The 13,640-nt window shown below is 51.9% G+C and overlaps 2 protein-coding genes across 2 annotated transcripts; one reads left to right on the forward strand and one right to left on the reverse strand.

The window, feature by feature from the left end:
- The first annotated feature begins 1,996 nt into the window (after positions 1 to 1,996).
- Positions 1,997 to 8,118, forward strand: ZBTB39 (zinc finger and BTB domain containing 39). The gene has a single exon (XM_030822402.1). The coding sequence runs from the start codon at positions 2,035 to 2,037 to the stop codon at positions 4,171 to 4,173; it is 2,139 nt and encodes a 712-aa protein (XP_030678262.1). The 5' UTR covers positions 1,997 to 2,034; the 3' UTR covers positions 4,174 to 8,118.
- A 2,139-nt stretch (positions 8,119 to 10,257) lies between these two features.
- Positions 10,258 to 12,487, reverse strand: GPR182 (G protein-coupled receptor 182). Its single transcript, XM_003252787.3, has 2 exons — positions 12,285 to 12,487; positions 10,258 to 11,741 (listed from the first exon to the last, which is right to left on the reverse strand). Exon 2 carries the CDS (start codon positions 11,723 to 11,725, stop codon positions 10,511 to 10,513), a length of 1,215 nt encoding a protein of 404 aa, XP_003252835.1. The 5' UTR covers positions 11,726 to 11,741; positions 12,285 to 12,487; the 3' UTR covers positions 10,258 to 10,510.
- Between the last annotated feature and the right edge of the window lie 1,153 nt (positions 12,488 to 13,640).

Consider the following 13,640-nt stretch of genomic DNA (forward strand, 5'->3'; position numbering starts at 1 on the left):
CGTGTGCAAAGCCACAGATCCCTGCCTTCAGGAAGCCCACAGCCTAGTGGAGGAGATATATAGTGATCAAACAATCTTACATTTTGTAAAATGCCTATAGTAGATGTTCTGAGGAGAAGCTTTTGGAACTGTGAGCGTAGAACAGGGGAGGTGAAGAGAGTTTGGATAGGGTTTTTCATTCTTCAGGCACCAAGTCCCCCACACAGTGGATGGGCGCTTAGAAAAAGCCAGGCCAGGGGACTTGGAAGCCCCTGCACCCCTCGCGCGGGTCCTGGCCCCGGCCCCGCCGTTGGGGGGCGCTGCCTCCTCCCGGGCGGCGGGGGGCGCTGCGGCCGGGCGGCGGGGGGCGCTGCCTCCTCCGGGACGGCGGGGGGCGCTGCGGGCCGGGCGGCGGGGGCGGCCCGGGCCGGCGCGGCGAGCCGCGCGGCGGATGGAGACTCTGGCCGCGGCCGGCGGCGCCACCTCCTCGTCGGGCCGGGCACGGCGGGCCGGGGCCTTTGTGTGAAGCGGCGGCGGCGATGGTGCTCGGGGCCCCGCAGAGCCGGGTAAGCGCGGCCAGGCCGAGGGCTGCCCCTGGCCGAAGCCCGACCCCCGGCCCGGCATTTATCTCGCTCTTGCTGGGGTCTCTCTTGCCCGCTCCCTTCGGCCGGACCCATCCTCCGCGCCCGCGCGCAGACCCGGCCGGCCCCGCCGCTCCTCCCTTGGCCCCTTATTCAGCCCCGTGCCCGCAACAGGCTCACCCGGGTGAGCCCTGCGCTGTTTGTGGAGGCAGCGAGGCGCTCGGTTCCTCCAGAGGGAGCGCCCCAGCCGATGCAGCGCCCTTCCCTCCCAGATGCGACTCTCCGGAGGGGAGACCGCGGCGCCCGGGGATTGTTGGGGTGTCCTCGGAAGTTCCCAGCCTCCCCCTCTCCCACCCTCCACTCTGGCTGCCCAGCGCTCCGACCCGACGATCGTTCAGGGGTGGCCACCAGGGCCCGGGAGATGCTTGGCCGGTACCCCACAATACTTAGACGCTTCCTGGGCCCCAGAAAAAGTTGGGAGTTGTTAGAATCTGGAGAGATGGAGAAAGGGGCTGTGTTGGGCAGAGTTGTGAGACTGAACAAGGATGCAAGTAGCTCTTCTTCCTTAGTCGTGCAGGAGTCAGAAGGGGCAGAAAGTGGTAGTGGACAAGCCTCTAGGAGTCTTATCTGTATAATTGGAAGTCTTTCTTGCGGCATCAAGTAAATCTGTTAGTGCAGGGCCAACAAAATATAAACCCCGAAAAGGGTGGCGAAAAAGAATACAACATATTAAAGTAATATTAAATACTACCACAGTTGTGTTCTACTTTGCTTTACTGTGCATTCTGAGTGTTTTAACTTCACAGGATACAGGGACTGTGTTGAAGCAGTATCTGGAGGGGCTCTGGGTTATCGAAAGGCCAGAGAGCGGATATGTAGTATAGGCAGAGAGAGATGGGGATTCAAGAACGTGAGATTTATTTGGAGATTATTGAGAGGTTGAAGACACAGCAATGACAAAGCTAAAAAATGGAACTACCTTATCTGTTCCTCAGTAGCTAGTGGAGCTTTGATAGTTGTGTTCAAGCATGTGCATGGCATTTGGCATCATGAGGGAAAAGAATATGCTTAATGAATTAGGAAAGCTTGTATTTGGGAGGAAATTAATAGGAGAAAAATTTGATCCAGTGGCTCTGGTAATGAAGTATAAGATTGTGTCCGAGGGAATGCCTCTGGTTCGTCTCTAGGCACCAGCTTAAGACCAAGCTATCAGATTGTCATCAGTCCTTTTGGTTTTTGTCATAACTCTTTGAGTATATACAGGGCGAGATGTCATTGCCTTGTCATAATGGAGGAACTCTCCATGCCAGTTTACTCCTGATCCCCACCTGGGGCTTGGAAGCATTCACGGTGGTGGTATTTTCTCCTGCATAGCCCCTCTTTTGCACGGATGTGTTTGGCCATCCATCTTTTTCTCTTGCTGTCCACAGATTAACTGTGCTGATAAGGAGGTAATTTCATAGGAGCTGCTAAGATGGGCATGAGGATCAAACTGCAAAGCACCAACCACCCCAACAACCTGCTGAAGGAACTCAACAAGTGCCGGCTCTCGGAGACCATGTGCGACGTCACCATTGTGGTGGGGAGCCGCTCCTTCCCGGCCCACAAGGCTGTGCTGGCCTGTGCAGCTGGCTACTTCCAGAACCTCTTCCTGAATACTGGGCTTGATGCTGCCAGGACCTATGTGGTGGACTTCATCACCCCTGCCAACTTTGAGAAGGTTCTGAGCTTTGTCTACACGTCAGAACTCTTCACAGACCTGATCAATGTTGGGGTCATCTACGAGGTGGCTGAGCGTCTGGGTATGGAGGACCTCCTCCAGGCCTGTCACTCTACCTTTCCTGATCTAGAGAGCACTGCCAGGGCCAAGCCCCTGACCAGCACCAGTGAGAGCCACTCTGGTACCCTGAGTTGTCCTTCGGCCGAACCTGCCCATCCCCTTGGGGAACTCCGAGGTGGTGGGGACCACTTTGGTGCTGATAGAAACTATGTGTTGCCCAGTGATGCTGGAGGGAGCTATAAAGAGGAAGAGAAGAATGTTGCCAGTGATGCTAACCATAGCCTGCATCTGCCGCAGCCGCCACCACCACCGCCAAAGACAGAAGACCATGACACCCCTGCTCCCTTCATGTCCATTCCTAGCATGATGACCCAGCCAGTCCTAGGCACTGTCAGCACGGGCATCCAGACCAGCACAAGCTCCTGCCAGCCATACAAAGTTCAAAGCAATGGAGACTTCAGTAAAAACAACTTCCTCACCCCTGACAATGCAGTAGACATTACCACTGGGACCAACTCCTGTCTGAGCAATAGTGAGCACTCCAAAGATCCAGGCTTTGGGCAGATGGATGAGCTCCAGCTCGAGGACCTGGGGGATGATGACTTGCAGTTTGAAGACCCTGCTGAGGATATAGGCACAGCTGAGGAGGTGATTGAGCTGAGTGATGACAGTGAGGATGAGCTGACTTTTGGAGAGAATGACAATCGGGAGAATAAGGCCATGCCCTGCCAGGTGTGCAAGAAAGTTCTAGAGCCCAACATTCAACTGATCCGGCAGCATGCTCGGGACCACGTGGACCTGCTGACGGGCAACTGCAAGGTCTGCGAGACCCACTTCCAGGACCGAAACTCCCGGGTGACTCATGTCCTGTCCCATATTGGTATTTTCCTTTTCTCCTGCGATATGTGTGAAACTAAGTTCTTTACCCAGTGGCAGCTGACCCTTCACCGACGGGATGGAATATTTGAGAACAACATCATTGTCCACCCCAACGATCCCCTGCCAGGGAAGCTGGGTCTCTTTTCAGGGGCAGCCTCCCCAGAGCTGAAATGCGCTGCCTGTGGGAAAGTATTGGCCAAAGATTTCCATGTGGTCCGGGGCCACATCCTTGACCATCTAAACTTGAAGGGCCAGGCCTGCAGTGTCTGCGACCAGCGTCACCTTAACCTCTGCAGCCTCATGTGGCACACGCTGTCCCATCTCGGCATTTCAGTCTTCTCCTGTTCTGTCTGTGCCAACAGCTTTGTGGACTGGCATCTTCTAGAGAAGCACATGGCTGTGCACCAAAGTCTGGAAGATGCCCTCTTCCACTGCCACTTGTGCAGCCAGAGCTTCAAGTCAGAGGCTGCCTATCGCTACCACGTCAGCCAGCACAAATGCAACAGTGGCCTTGATGCACGGCCTGGTTTTGGGCTGCAGCACCCAGCTCTCCAGAAGCGGAAGCTGCCAGCAGAGGAGTTTCTGAGTGAAGAGCTGGCGCTGCAGGGCCAACCTGGTAACAGCAAGTATAGCTGCAAGGTCTGTGGCAAAAGATTTGCCCACACAAGCGAATTCAACTACCACCGGCGGATCCACACGGGGGAGAAGCCATACCAATGTAAGGTGTGCCACAAGTTCTTCCGAGGCCGCTCGACCATCAAGTGCCACCTAAAGACACACTCGGGGGCCCTCATGTACCGCTGCACAGTCTGTGGGCACTACAGTTCCACCCTTAACCTCATGAGCAAGCATGTTGGTGTGCACAAAGGCAGCCTCCCCCCTGACTTCACCATTGAGCAGACCTTCATGTACATAATCCATTCCAAAGAGGTGGAAAAGAACCCGGACAGTTGACTGGGTCCCGGCAGAGCCACGGGGAGCATCCAAGCAGCAGCCAGGACGCTGATATCTAAGAGCTGTTGGTCCCTCCCCAGCTGAAGTTATAATTTTGCCTTGGTAGGAATTCTGTTCTGTGTTGTGTTTAAAGAAGAAAAGAAGAAGAAATAGCACATAAGCTGTTACTGTTGTTGAGAAGCAACAGCCCTATCACATTTACCTCCATACCTGTTCTTGCCCATGAAGGGCTGTGTTTTTCATTCTTTTGAGGCTGGTTTTGGGATCTAGTCAAGCAGTTGATGTCCACTAGACCCCCTTCCCCAGCCTCTCTAGTTTTAGTTTACTGATAGGTTTTATGCTGCTAAGAATCTAACCAACAGCCTCACTTAACAGAGGAGGTAAAGGGAGGTTTTCACTGTGGGTGTTACCGCCAGGCCTCCAACCGGGATGACCAGCTATGAGAAAGATTTTGGGAATGTGGTCATTCAGAAAAGACAGGTCAGCAGGGCAGTCCCCTCAGGTTCCAGCCCTCAGCAGGGACAAGATATCAGGGATGTTGGTGTCTGCTTATCTACAGCCCTAATCTGCTGATTGGACAGTGAAAATCTTTTGGCAGCTAGATCCATACTAGGGACAGAGCTTTCTGTTTAGGTCAGAAAGCTTTGGGATGAATCCCTGCCAGCCAGAAGGGGTGTCCTGCAGTGCCGCCAGAAGTGGCAGCCTGGATGGACAGGAGAGGTTTGTCTTTTCTCCTCATTTCCAAAGAAACAGGATTTTATGGAGTGATGGCCCGGGACGTCCGGCCTTCTGTGGGGCAGAGAGGATAGGGAACCACTTTGATATAGTCATCTGTTTTGGCTACTTCTGTTGGCCGTGAGTGTCTTGGTGGAGAGGTGGGGATGTCTCTGACAGCAGCAGCCTTGCCTTAATTTATATCTGGTCTCCCGCCCAGAAGTGTTTGGCCCGTGGTGTAGATGAGCTGACTCCATGAAGTGGTGGAGTGGCAGACCGCGAGCCCTTCAGGATTAAAGGGACCTGAGTAACTGGTGGTGTGTAGCAGGGTGTGCGTTCTGACTGTCTGTCCTAGTCGGGTAACCTGTTGTTTACTTTGTGCTAACAGTGCCGGAGCTTTGTCAGCTCACCTTTGACCTGCTGGAATTTATCCTGATCTGTCGTTGCCATCACCTCCAGGGGGCGCTATTGGATGGCAGCTGGTTCAGGCCCTCCGTGGGTGGCTGCAGAGTACGCCGGCACAGCCCACGCAGCTGGTTAGCTCCACTCTTACTTGGTTTTCTAAGGGGCTTTGCCCAAAGAAGGCTTGAGGGATAGGGCCCTCGATCTTGCATACTTGTGAGGTGCCACCTCAGTAGCTCATACTACCTCACCCTGCTCAGGTGAGCTCTGAGAGTCCCTGGCCTCAGCCCTGACACTGCCCCTGGTGGGATTCAGCAACACCCCGGGCTGTTTCACAAGCAAGTGGTTTTCATTAACTCACAAAGCCTTTTTGGACATTAATGTTTATTTATTTTTGTTTTTGTATACACATTACCCAGCATCTCTTTTGTATAAGAGACTTTAGGAAAATGAGTTTCTCCCCAGCAAGTAGCCATATTCCAGAGAACAGCCTTGACCAGAGATTTGGAGAACCAGGGGTCTAACTAAGGGAAGATGTGTCAAGCCCTTAAGCAAGTTCTTTTCTTCTTCTCCAGATTGTCTCTAGCATAATAAACCCAGGGAACACTTTAGGCCATGGGTATATGTTCTAGAAAGTTCGGGACAGTTAAATTCCAGGCCTTTCATCCCCCTTCCATCCTGTGATGGGGTAGATTGGGGACAGGGTTGAGGGGAACAAGTGACATGAATGACCTGTTTGCACAGTTTGGAAGCCTCCTGTCTTTATATTGAGATGTCAGACAAACCAAAGTTCCATCCTTGTTGGACCTGCTGCTGCTCCCCAGCCCTGAACTGATAAAGCCTCAGAGTCGGAGTGCATGGCTCTCTGGTGGGGTGACCATTAGATGAAGGGACTTGTACAGTGGCCAGTTTAAAGGTCCACCTTTGACCATCTAAACCCACCTTGTTCAGTGTCCCCTCAGGACATCCTCATCAGGAAAGCAGTGTTGAGACTCTTCATTGCTGACTGGCTTCTCCCTTTCTTGCTCACACTGACCATTAGAATTTAAGAAGGAAATGTGTAACAGACTACAGTCAAGTGTCTGCTACATTTTCAAGCATGAGCAATCCCTCCCAGGCTGTTGGTGAGGACTGATTTTTGAAATGCTGGCGTGAGAGAGGTGGTAATTACAGGAACCAGCCAAGTGGCTGAGAGCAGATAAATGTGCTGGAGAAACCTTTTTCCTTAACAGAGGGCATCATGGATGCTGGGTGGTCTGTGTACTTAACCTGAAACTGTGAAGTTTTCCCTTTTTGCCAGTAAACCAAAAAGCAGATCCTTGAAATTTTGCCCTTGAAACACGAAACAGAAAACTGCATCCCCTGATCCCCCTGGGGCTGATCAGATTGATCAGGGTGGCCCAGTTGGTCCCAGTCAGATACGTCATAGGATCAGTAGCTCGTGAGATTTGTTGACCAAACCCTCTCCCTGTTGGTGACCCCTGTATTCACACCTGAACTTCCCTGTTTCCCCCCACCCCACCAAAGTCATGTCTGCTTCCTCTGCCTCTAGCTCACCCTCTTCTGAATGGTTTTGCTTGAAACACTATATTGCGGCAGAGGGCACCCTGGGATACCTGGTAGAAGGTATTCATTTTATTTTGCATTTTTAATTGTTTTGACTTTCTGTTCACTTGATTTTGTTGCTTCCTCTGTACTGGAGCCTAGTTTAGTACTCTCTTCTGTGTTACTCTGAAGTTCTGTTCAAGCCTTGAACATCCTCTTCTCCCGTTTTCTTGGTATGTACTCAGGACCAGCTACATCATTTGTGGAGCCCTCTTATTCACAAATTATTAAGAATTTCAAGGTGGTGGTCATAGAGCATTAAACCAAATATGAGGCCATTCCCAACTTGTTTTCTGAGGGGAAAATGGTAATACTTGTGTGGCATCCGGGGTTAAACAGCAGAGGCTCCATGTGGCCAGAGGCAGAGATTACTATCCTGGCACTCCAGTGACCCACTGGTGACTCACTGATGCCACAGCACCCGCTAGGAAGCTCTGCTAAACCTTAGTATTTGGTCCTAAATTTTATGACTCCATGGAGTTCCCATAGTCCATGGCTAGTTAGGAAGAAAGAAGGTGGGATAAGGGTCAGGCCCAGGTGACCCCGAAGAACCAGGAGATGGGTAAAAGTTTTTTGTTATATTCTTCTTTTCTGATCTGTGAGTACCCGTTTGTCTCCAGGCCAAACCTTTGGGCTTAAATATCTTTTTCCTAGACAGGTTTTTGCTAGTGTTGAATTTTCTTCCTCCTCTGGCCTCCTTCTGTGCCCCTTTCCCCAAGCCCCAGACTGCTTAACTTCCAAAGCAAATTCTAGATGGACACTATTTATTGGTATGGGAGTGGGCTCTATGGGGTGGTCTGCGCCCATTTGGGACTCTTTTCCCTAAATCCTGCACCAAATGAGTCAGGAGGCAGGGTGCACAGCATTAGTTTCAATGCGGTTATGCATCGTAAGCTTAACATCAGAATGAAAATGAAACTCGATTTTGATGTTTCTTTAAAACCCCCTGTCCAATCCACTCGCCGCCCCCACCTTGAATAGCTAAAGTCTCTTATGAAACAGAAGAGTTGTTGATGTCTAACTCCTTCCATTAAATTAATAAGTACTGACCTCCTAATATTTAAGTGTTTACTATCTATTGCTGTAAAGTTTTGTATATTTTGTAAACTTTTTTCCCCAAATAGTAGATGTCCAAAATCATTGTACATCTGATTGTTTTATATTCCATTGTTCAGCACAAAGTGTGATTTTTATTTAGAATAAAAAAAGAAATTTGAAATGAGAGTTCTCTTCCTACCTACTATGAATATGCTCATACCTGGAGTTCAGAATATCTGGGCTCATCACCCTTTTAGTAGCACATTTCTGCCCAGCAGATGCCAGAATTCTTTCAGGTAGCACATTTTCCTTTCCTGTAGCTGGAATTCCCCAGGATTAACTTGTTGACCTGTTTTTAGTGGGAAATTAAGTCAAAGACTCAGCCTTTTCAGGGGATATCCCTGAGAGGATCCTTCATCAGCCCGGAGAGAGTGGTGGGTCCCTGTCCATGTCTAGTTGGACTAACGTTACTAAGTGAGAGATTTGGCTACAATTTGTCTTGCCAATGCCATTTGATTTGCTGGGACATGGTGTGTCTTTGAGTGGAGCGAGGCAGATTGAAACAGGGAGGAGGCAAAAGTTTGGCATAGTTTAATGAGGTTGATACGTGGGTGTTTCCACAGAGGAGACAGACCTCAAGAAGTTAGGGAGTGATGTCCATTTGGCCCCAGAGCACATGGCCCACGCGGGGCTCCCATCAGTGCTCAGTAGATGCTGAGTGTAGCAGGTGGTTCCCACTCTTCCCCTCCATGGATGGGAGGCCTTAGGGAAGTATTCATACTGCCAGGGTGATAACTAATCTTGGGAGAGTAGCCTCTGAGGTGATCTGGAATGCAACAGAGATGTAAAATTTGGTTTCCTTCAGGAAATTCCTGTAGCCCAAGTCAGAGGAGGCAGTGATATGGGCATCAGATCTTGGCTTTTTTATGTTGGGACAAGAGAGGAAAGTCTTTTTCAATGTGAATTCTGGATTAGTAGGCTAAGCCCTTACTGCGACCCAAGCCACAACCCAGACTCCTGGTTCAAAAAGCCTTCAGCTCCGTGCTACTGAGAAGCTGTCTACAGCTTAAGACCCTTTCAGGTTTGGGCCCAGTGAGCAGGGAGATGCAGGTTTCCTTCCATGCTCCTGACAAACCTGGGTGCATATGCAATTGGAGCACGCGGTCAGTGCATCCACAGAACAGTTCTGATTTCTCAAAGCAGAACAGGTGGTCTCCAGGTCAGTGAGTAGTTACTCCAAGTTAAACATTCCAGACACATGGAGCACTTAAGCAGGACAGAGGAGATGGTGAAGAGGCCATCAGTGATTCCATCCAGTCCCCTCACCACGGGCAGGATTAAGAGGCAAAGGATGTGGAATTGGAAGGCGGAAACTCGATCCTGTTCTTAGACCTTTACTTCAGAGTTCCTCATGGACAGGGTCCTAGTCTCCCAAACATAAGTGATCCTTTTCCAGAAGGTCTACTCGTTAACAGAGGACTTTTTTGTTTCATCTGTAGAACAAGTGTTAAGGAACCTAAGTTGTGGGACAGGAAAATTATGAAAAGACATGGCCAGGGAGAACTGACTTATAACAGTGTCAGGGCTCTGCCCTGTGGCGGAATTGAGAAGTTTCCACTGTGGCCTTCCCCATCTGGTGCCGGGGACAGAGGGTGAAGGACAGAGCATCTGTCAGCACCTGCTGCTGGCTGTCCCAAGGGCTGCTCCCGGAATGACATCCCTTGATACTTTCCTATGATCTGGAGAGAAAGAGATGGGGGTGGGTTGGGCTTTCTGGTAGCTCTGTGTCTCCCTAGAAGAAGTCTGGAAGTTGCCTAGATCCGAAGCTGGGAAGAGGTCAGCTATGAGGAGCTGACTCTGGGACAGCTTCTCTTGCTTGTGGGGAGGGAGCAGGATGGACAATGGGGAGGGGTGTCAGCAAGGAAATGGAGCTGTGTTTCCTGGATGGCCGTGGGTGGAGATACCATCCTGCTGACCCAGCTGCAGGGTGCAGGTCTCAGACCTTGGCTTCGCCCCCACCCCTGCCATCCCCATCCCCCTTCACTTATCATGGCTGTGCATAGGATGCACAGCTAGGGAACGTCCTGCTGGGGCTGCCTGGTTCCTTGGCCTCTGGCCTCTTGTCCCCGTAACCTGCATAGTGAGCTGGAAGATCAACAAGCTCACAAACACAAAAGGAGTTTGTGAGGTTCCTGCAGAGTTCACTGTTTCTGGCCAGAGTGATTTATGAAATGAATGTGTCTAGTTTCCTCTCCCGAGCACCTCTTTAGCCTCAGCTCCCTTCCCAATCCCAGCTGGAAGTGCAGATTTTTAAAAGATCCAGAGTCCATGGCTATCTCTTCCATTTATTTCACCTTTTTTTCTGCATGGCTGCTTAGACACAAGAACCGAGACAAATAGTACAACACTGAGGGCCTGCTCTCTGTCCCTCCTGATCCTGTCTCTCTCTCCACACGTCAGTATTTTAAGATAGATTCAAAATTGACCATGAATGCTTTGACTCTCCCCTGTACATCCCCCCAAATCTCCCTCTCACCTGTGCCTTTTCCTTCACTGTTGGAGGAGCCTGGCCTCTACCTCAGCTAGGTGTAAGAGGTTGAGGGGGAGAGATGGGGGAAGTATTTGGAAGCAAATGGAGCGCCTGAAAGCTCAGGCTTGGCTCAGGGTGGGGGGCTGCTGCAGCGGGCTGGCTGTCCCCCTTGGTGATGATGATGGAATGCTGGGTAGAACAGGAGGAAGAGGAGGCACGTGTGCCCGCCTTGGTCTGGTCCTTAGGAAGGTAATGGACTACAGCGTTCAGGAGCCGGCCCCGGAAGTGTGGGCTGAGAAAGTTGTAAAGGATGGGGTTGATGACACAGTGCAGCATGGAGAAGCAGTCGATGACATCATAGAAGAAGTAGAGCAAGTGGACCAGGTGGCAGTGGAGGGAGATGTGGGTCCCATGCAGTGTGAGCAGCAGCAGGGTCACATGATAGGGCAGCCAGCACATGACAAAGACAGCCACGTAGGCACACATCAGCAGGCAGTGGCGCCGGCTCTTGGGTTGTCCTGGCTGCCGCAGCCGGCAGGCTGTCAGCACATTGAAGACTGCAATGAGAGGGAAGGGCAGCAGGAAGCCCAGGATGGTGGTGGACAGGGCCACTGCCAGGGCCCAGGTGCTGTACGTTTCAAAAGGTGCCATGAAGAGGCACATGGGCTCAGGGCCCTCCACCAGCTGGATGTGGACCACCTCAGGCAGCGGGATGATGGCCGAGAGGACCCAGATGCCCGCACACATGGTCCGCCGCACTCGGTGCTGGTAACGCTGCCAGGAGGGGGAGGCGCCGGTGAGGGTGACATAGCGGTCAACACTGAGGCACACCAGGAAGAAGATGCTGCTGTACATGTTGACAAAGTAGAAGTAGTGAGTGAAGCGACAGGAGAAGCTGCCCCAGAGCCAGGTGTAGTCCAGCGTGACCTCCAGCATCCACACGGGCAGAGACAGGACGATGCCCAGGTCCGCGATGGCCATGTTGAGGATGTAGAGGTTCAGCAGCCCCGCCCGGCCTGAGCCGTGCCAGTTGACGCAGATCACCAGGAGGTTCTCCACCAGCCCAACCACAAACATGGCCAGGTAGAGGGCAAAGAGGACCACGCGCTTGGTGCTCTGGCTGAGCTCCACGTGGCACTCAAACAAAGTGTGGTTGAAGAGGTCGAGCAGCTCGGTCCAGTTGTGGATCTCTCCAAGGTCACTGGCAGGCACTGCGGTGACCCCCTCCGAGGGGCCGGGCCCCCAGCTGGGTTTCACTGACATTGGGACCAGCACACGCCTATTGGGATGAAGGGAGGGTTGGAAGGGAAAGCAGACCTCGAGAGCCTTGGGTCCTTAAGGTAGACGCCACAGGGAGTTGGGGGCTTTGGGGAAAGACTCTGTGGCTGACAAGGCAAGAAAGGGAAGTTTAGCTTTCAAACTGTGAATAAATAATACACAACTCACTTGCTAGCTCTGACCCAAGAGCAGAGATACTTTCTTAAGGGGTTTCAGCTGGAAGAGGCCGGGACTGTTGGTGTCCACCAACATTTCTTCCCACCCCCAGCCAGTTCCCCCTCAACAACCCCCTCAATCCCCCCACACCTGCCATTCCTAGGTGGTCTCCAACCTCCACCTCTCTCCTGGCACTTCATTCCTCAGCCCTTTTGTACAGATCTTCATTACTCTTTTTCTGTCTTGTTATTTGGACCATGAGTGTGGAACACACAAACGCACACCACACACATCTAATTTGCTCCTAGGAAAACCTGTGGATCACGCAGGATAGCCAGTTGTCTCCAAGCCCTGATTCCCATCTTCCCTGGGAGAGGGTGACACTCACCTGAATTTCCCTTGGGAGCCCCTCGGTCCTGGAGGGAGGGCCGGCAGGTCCAGGCTGTGGGGAGCTGTGAGGAGGCTGGGGGGCCCTTGGCTGTGGGGCTGGCTTCCCTGCTGGCTTCACGGCGGCTCTTCTCATCCAGGAAGTAGCTGTCACTGCTGAGGCTCTGTGGGGAGGGCTGGGGTTTTTCCTGCATTCCCCCAATCCGGTTACAGGGGACGTCCCAGCAAAAGACCCGGTGTGCCAGTGGCGGGGAGGTCATACTGCCAGCATTAAAATCCCAACTCCTCCCTCACCCGCTGAATGAATTTACCTCTTTCCTTAGCCTCAGTGCTCTCCTCTGCAAAGTGGGGTCTATTATCTACTAAAAAGGGATGCTTTGAGAATTAAAGGAGCTGTTGAGGGAGGGAAAGTGCTTAGCTCAGGCGGGGCCTGTGACAAATGCTTTACATATGTATGTATTTTCCTCTCCCTAAGTCAGCTTGGAATCTCTCTCTCCCCTGTCTTGATTCCAACTAGAGTGAAATTGGATGTGGGGGTGTAGGGGAGGGTCAAAATAAATCTGAAAATCAGTTGGGCTTTTAATAACTCTGGCCCACCCCTGCCATTCTCCCCAGCCCCTCACAGGTCTGTGAGCTCCCTGCCTTCATCTTGTGATTGGAGGTGAGAATCTGGGAAAGAAAAGATTGAATGGCCAGGCATGGTGGCTCGCGCCAGTAATTCCAGCACTTTGGGAGGCTGAGGCAGGAGAATCGCTTGAGCCCAGGAGGCGGAGGTTGCAGTGAGCTGAGATCAGGTCACTGCACTCCAGCCTGGGTGACAGAGTTAATAAAAAAAATAAAAATAAGATTGAATGCGGGGTGTCAAGGGGGCTTTGTCAAAGCTTCAGAGAGATTCCTGAGTAGGGAGGGAGAGAGAACAGCGCCCTCCCCCTGTGGCTCTATACTTCTCTGCATGAAGGGTGTGGTCGGTGGCTGGTAGGGGATGAGCAGGGGATGGGGCGTGGGGGAGGGAGAGCAGACTTCTCTCTCCTGCCAAGCTAGAGGGTAAGGGACTCTGAGCCACGTGTTATGGGTAAACATTTTGTGTCAGCAGAGCTTCCCGCCCCTCAGAGCGCTTTCACCTCACTTCATCTCGTTTGATTCTGGAGATACCCCTGTGGGGAGGATGGATTTCTTCATCCTCTTTGAGGCCCGGAGAGGTTGTGTGTTACACAAGCCACACTTGGCAGATGGCAGAGCTGCCTAGGCCTGAGCCAAAGGTGTGTCGGCTGGAGGGGATTGAGTATATATTGTCAAGGTGAAATTCCCATAGCATAAAATTAACCATTTTAAAATGTGTGATTTAATGGCATTTAGA

The sequence above is a fragment of the Nomascus leucogenys genome, chromosome 11 (assembly GCF_006542625.1).
Source record: "Nomascus leucogenys isolate Asia chromosome 11, Asia_NLE_v1, whole genome shotgun sequence".
In the NCBI taxonomy this organism is placed as follows: domain Eukaryota; kingdom Metazoa; phylum Chordata; class Mammalia; order Primates; family Hylobatidae; genus Nomascus; species Nomascus leucogenys.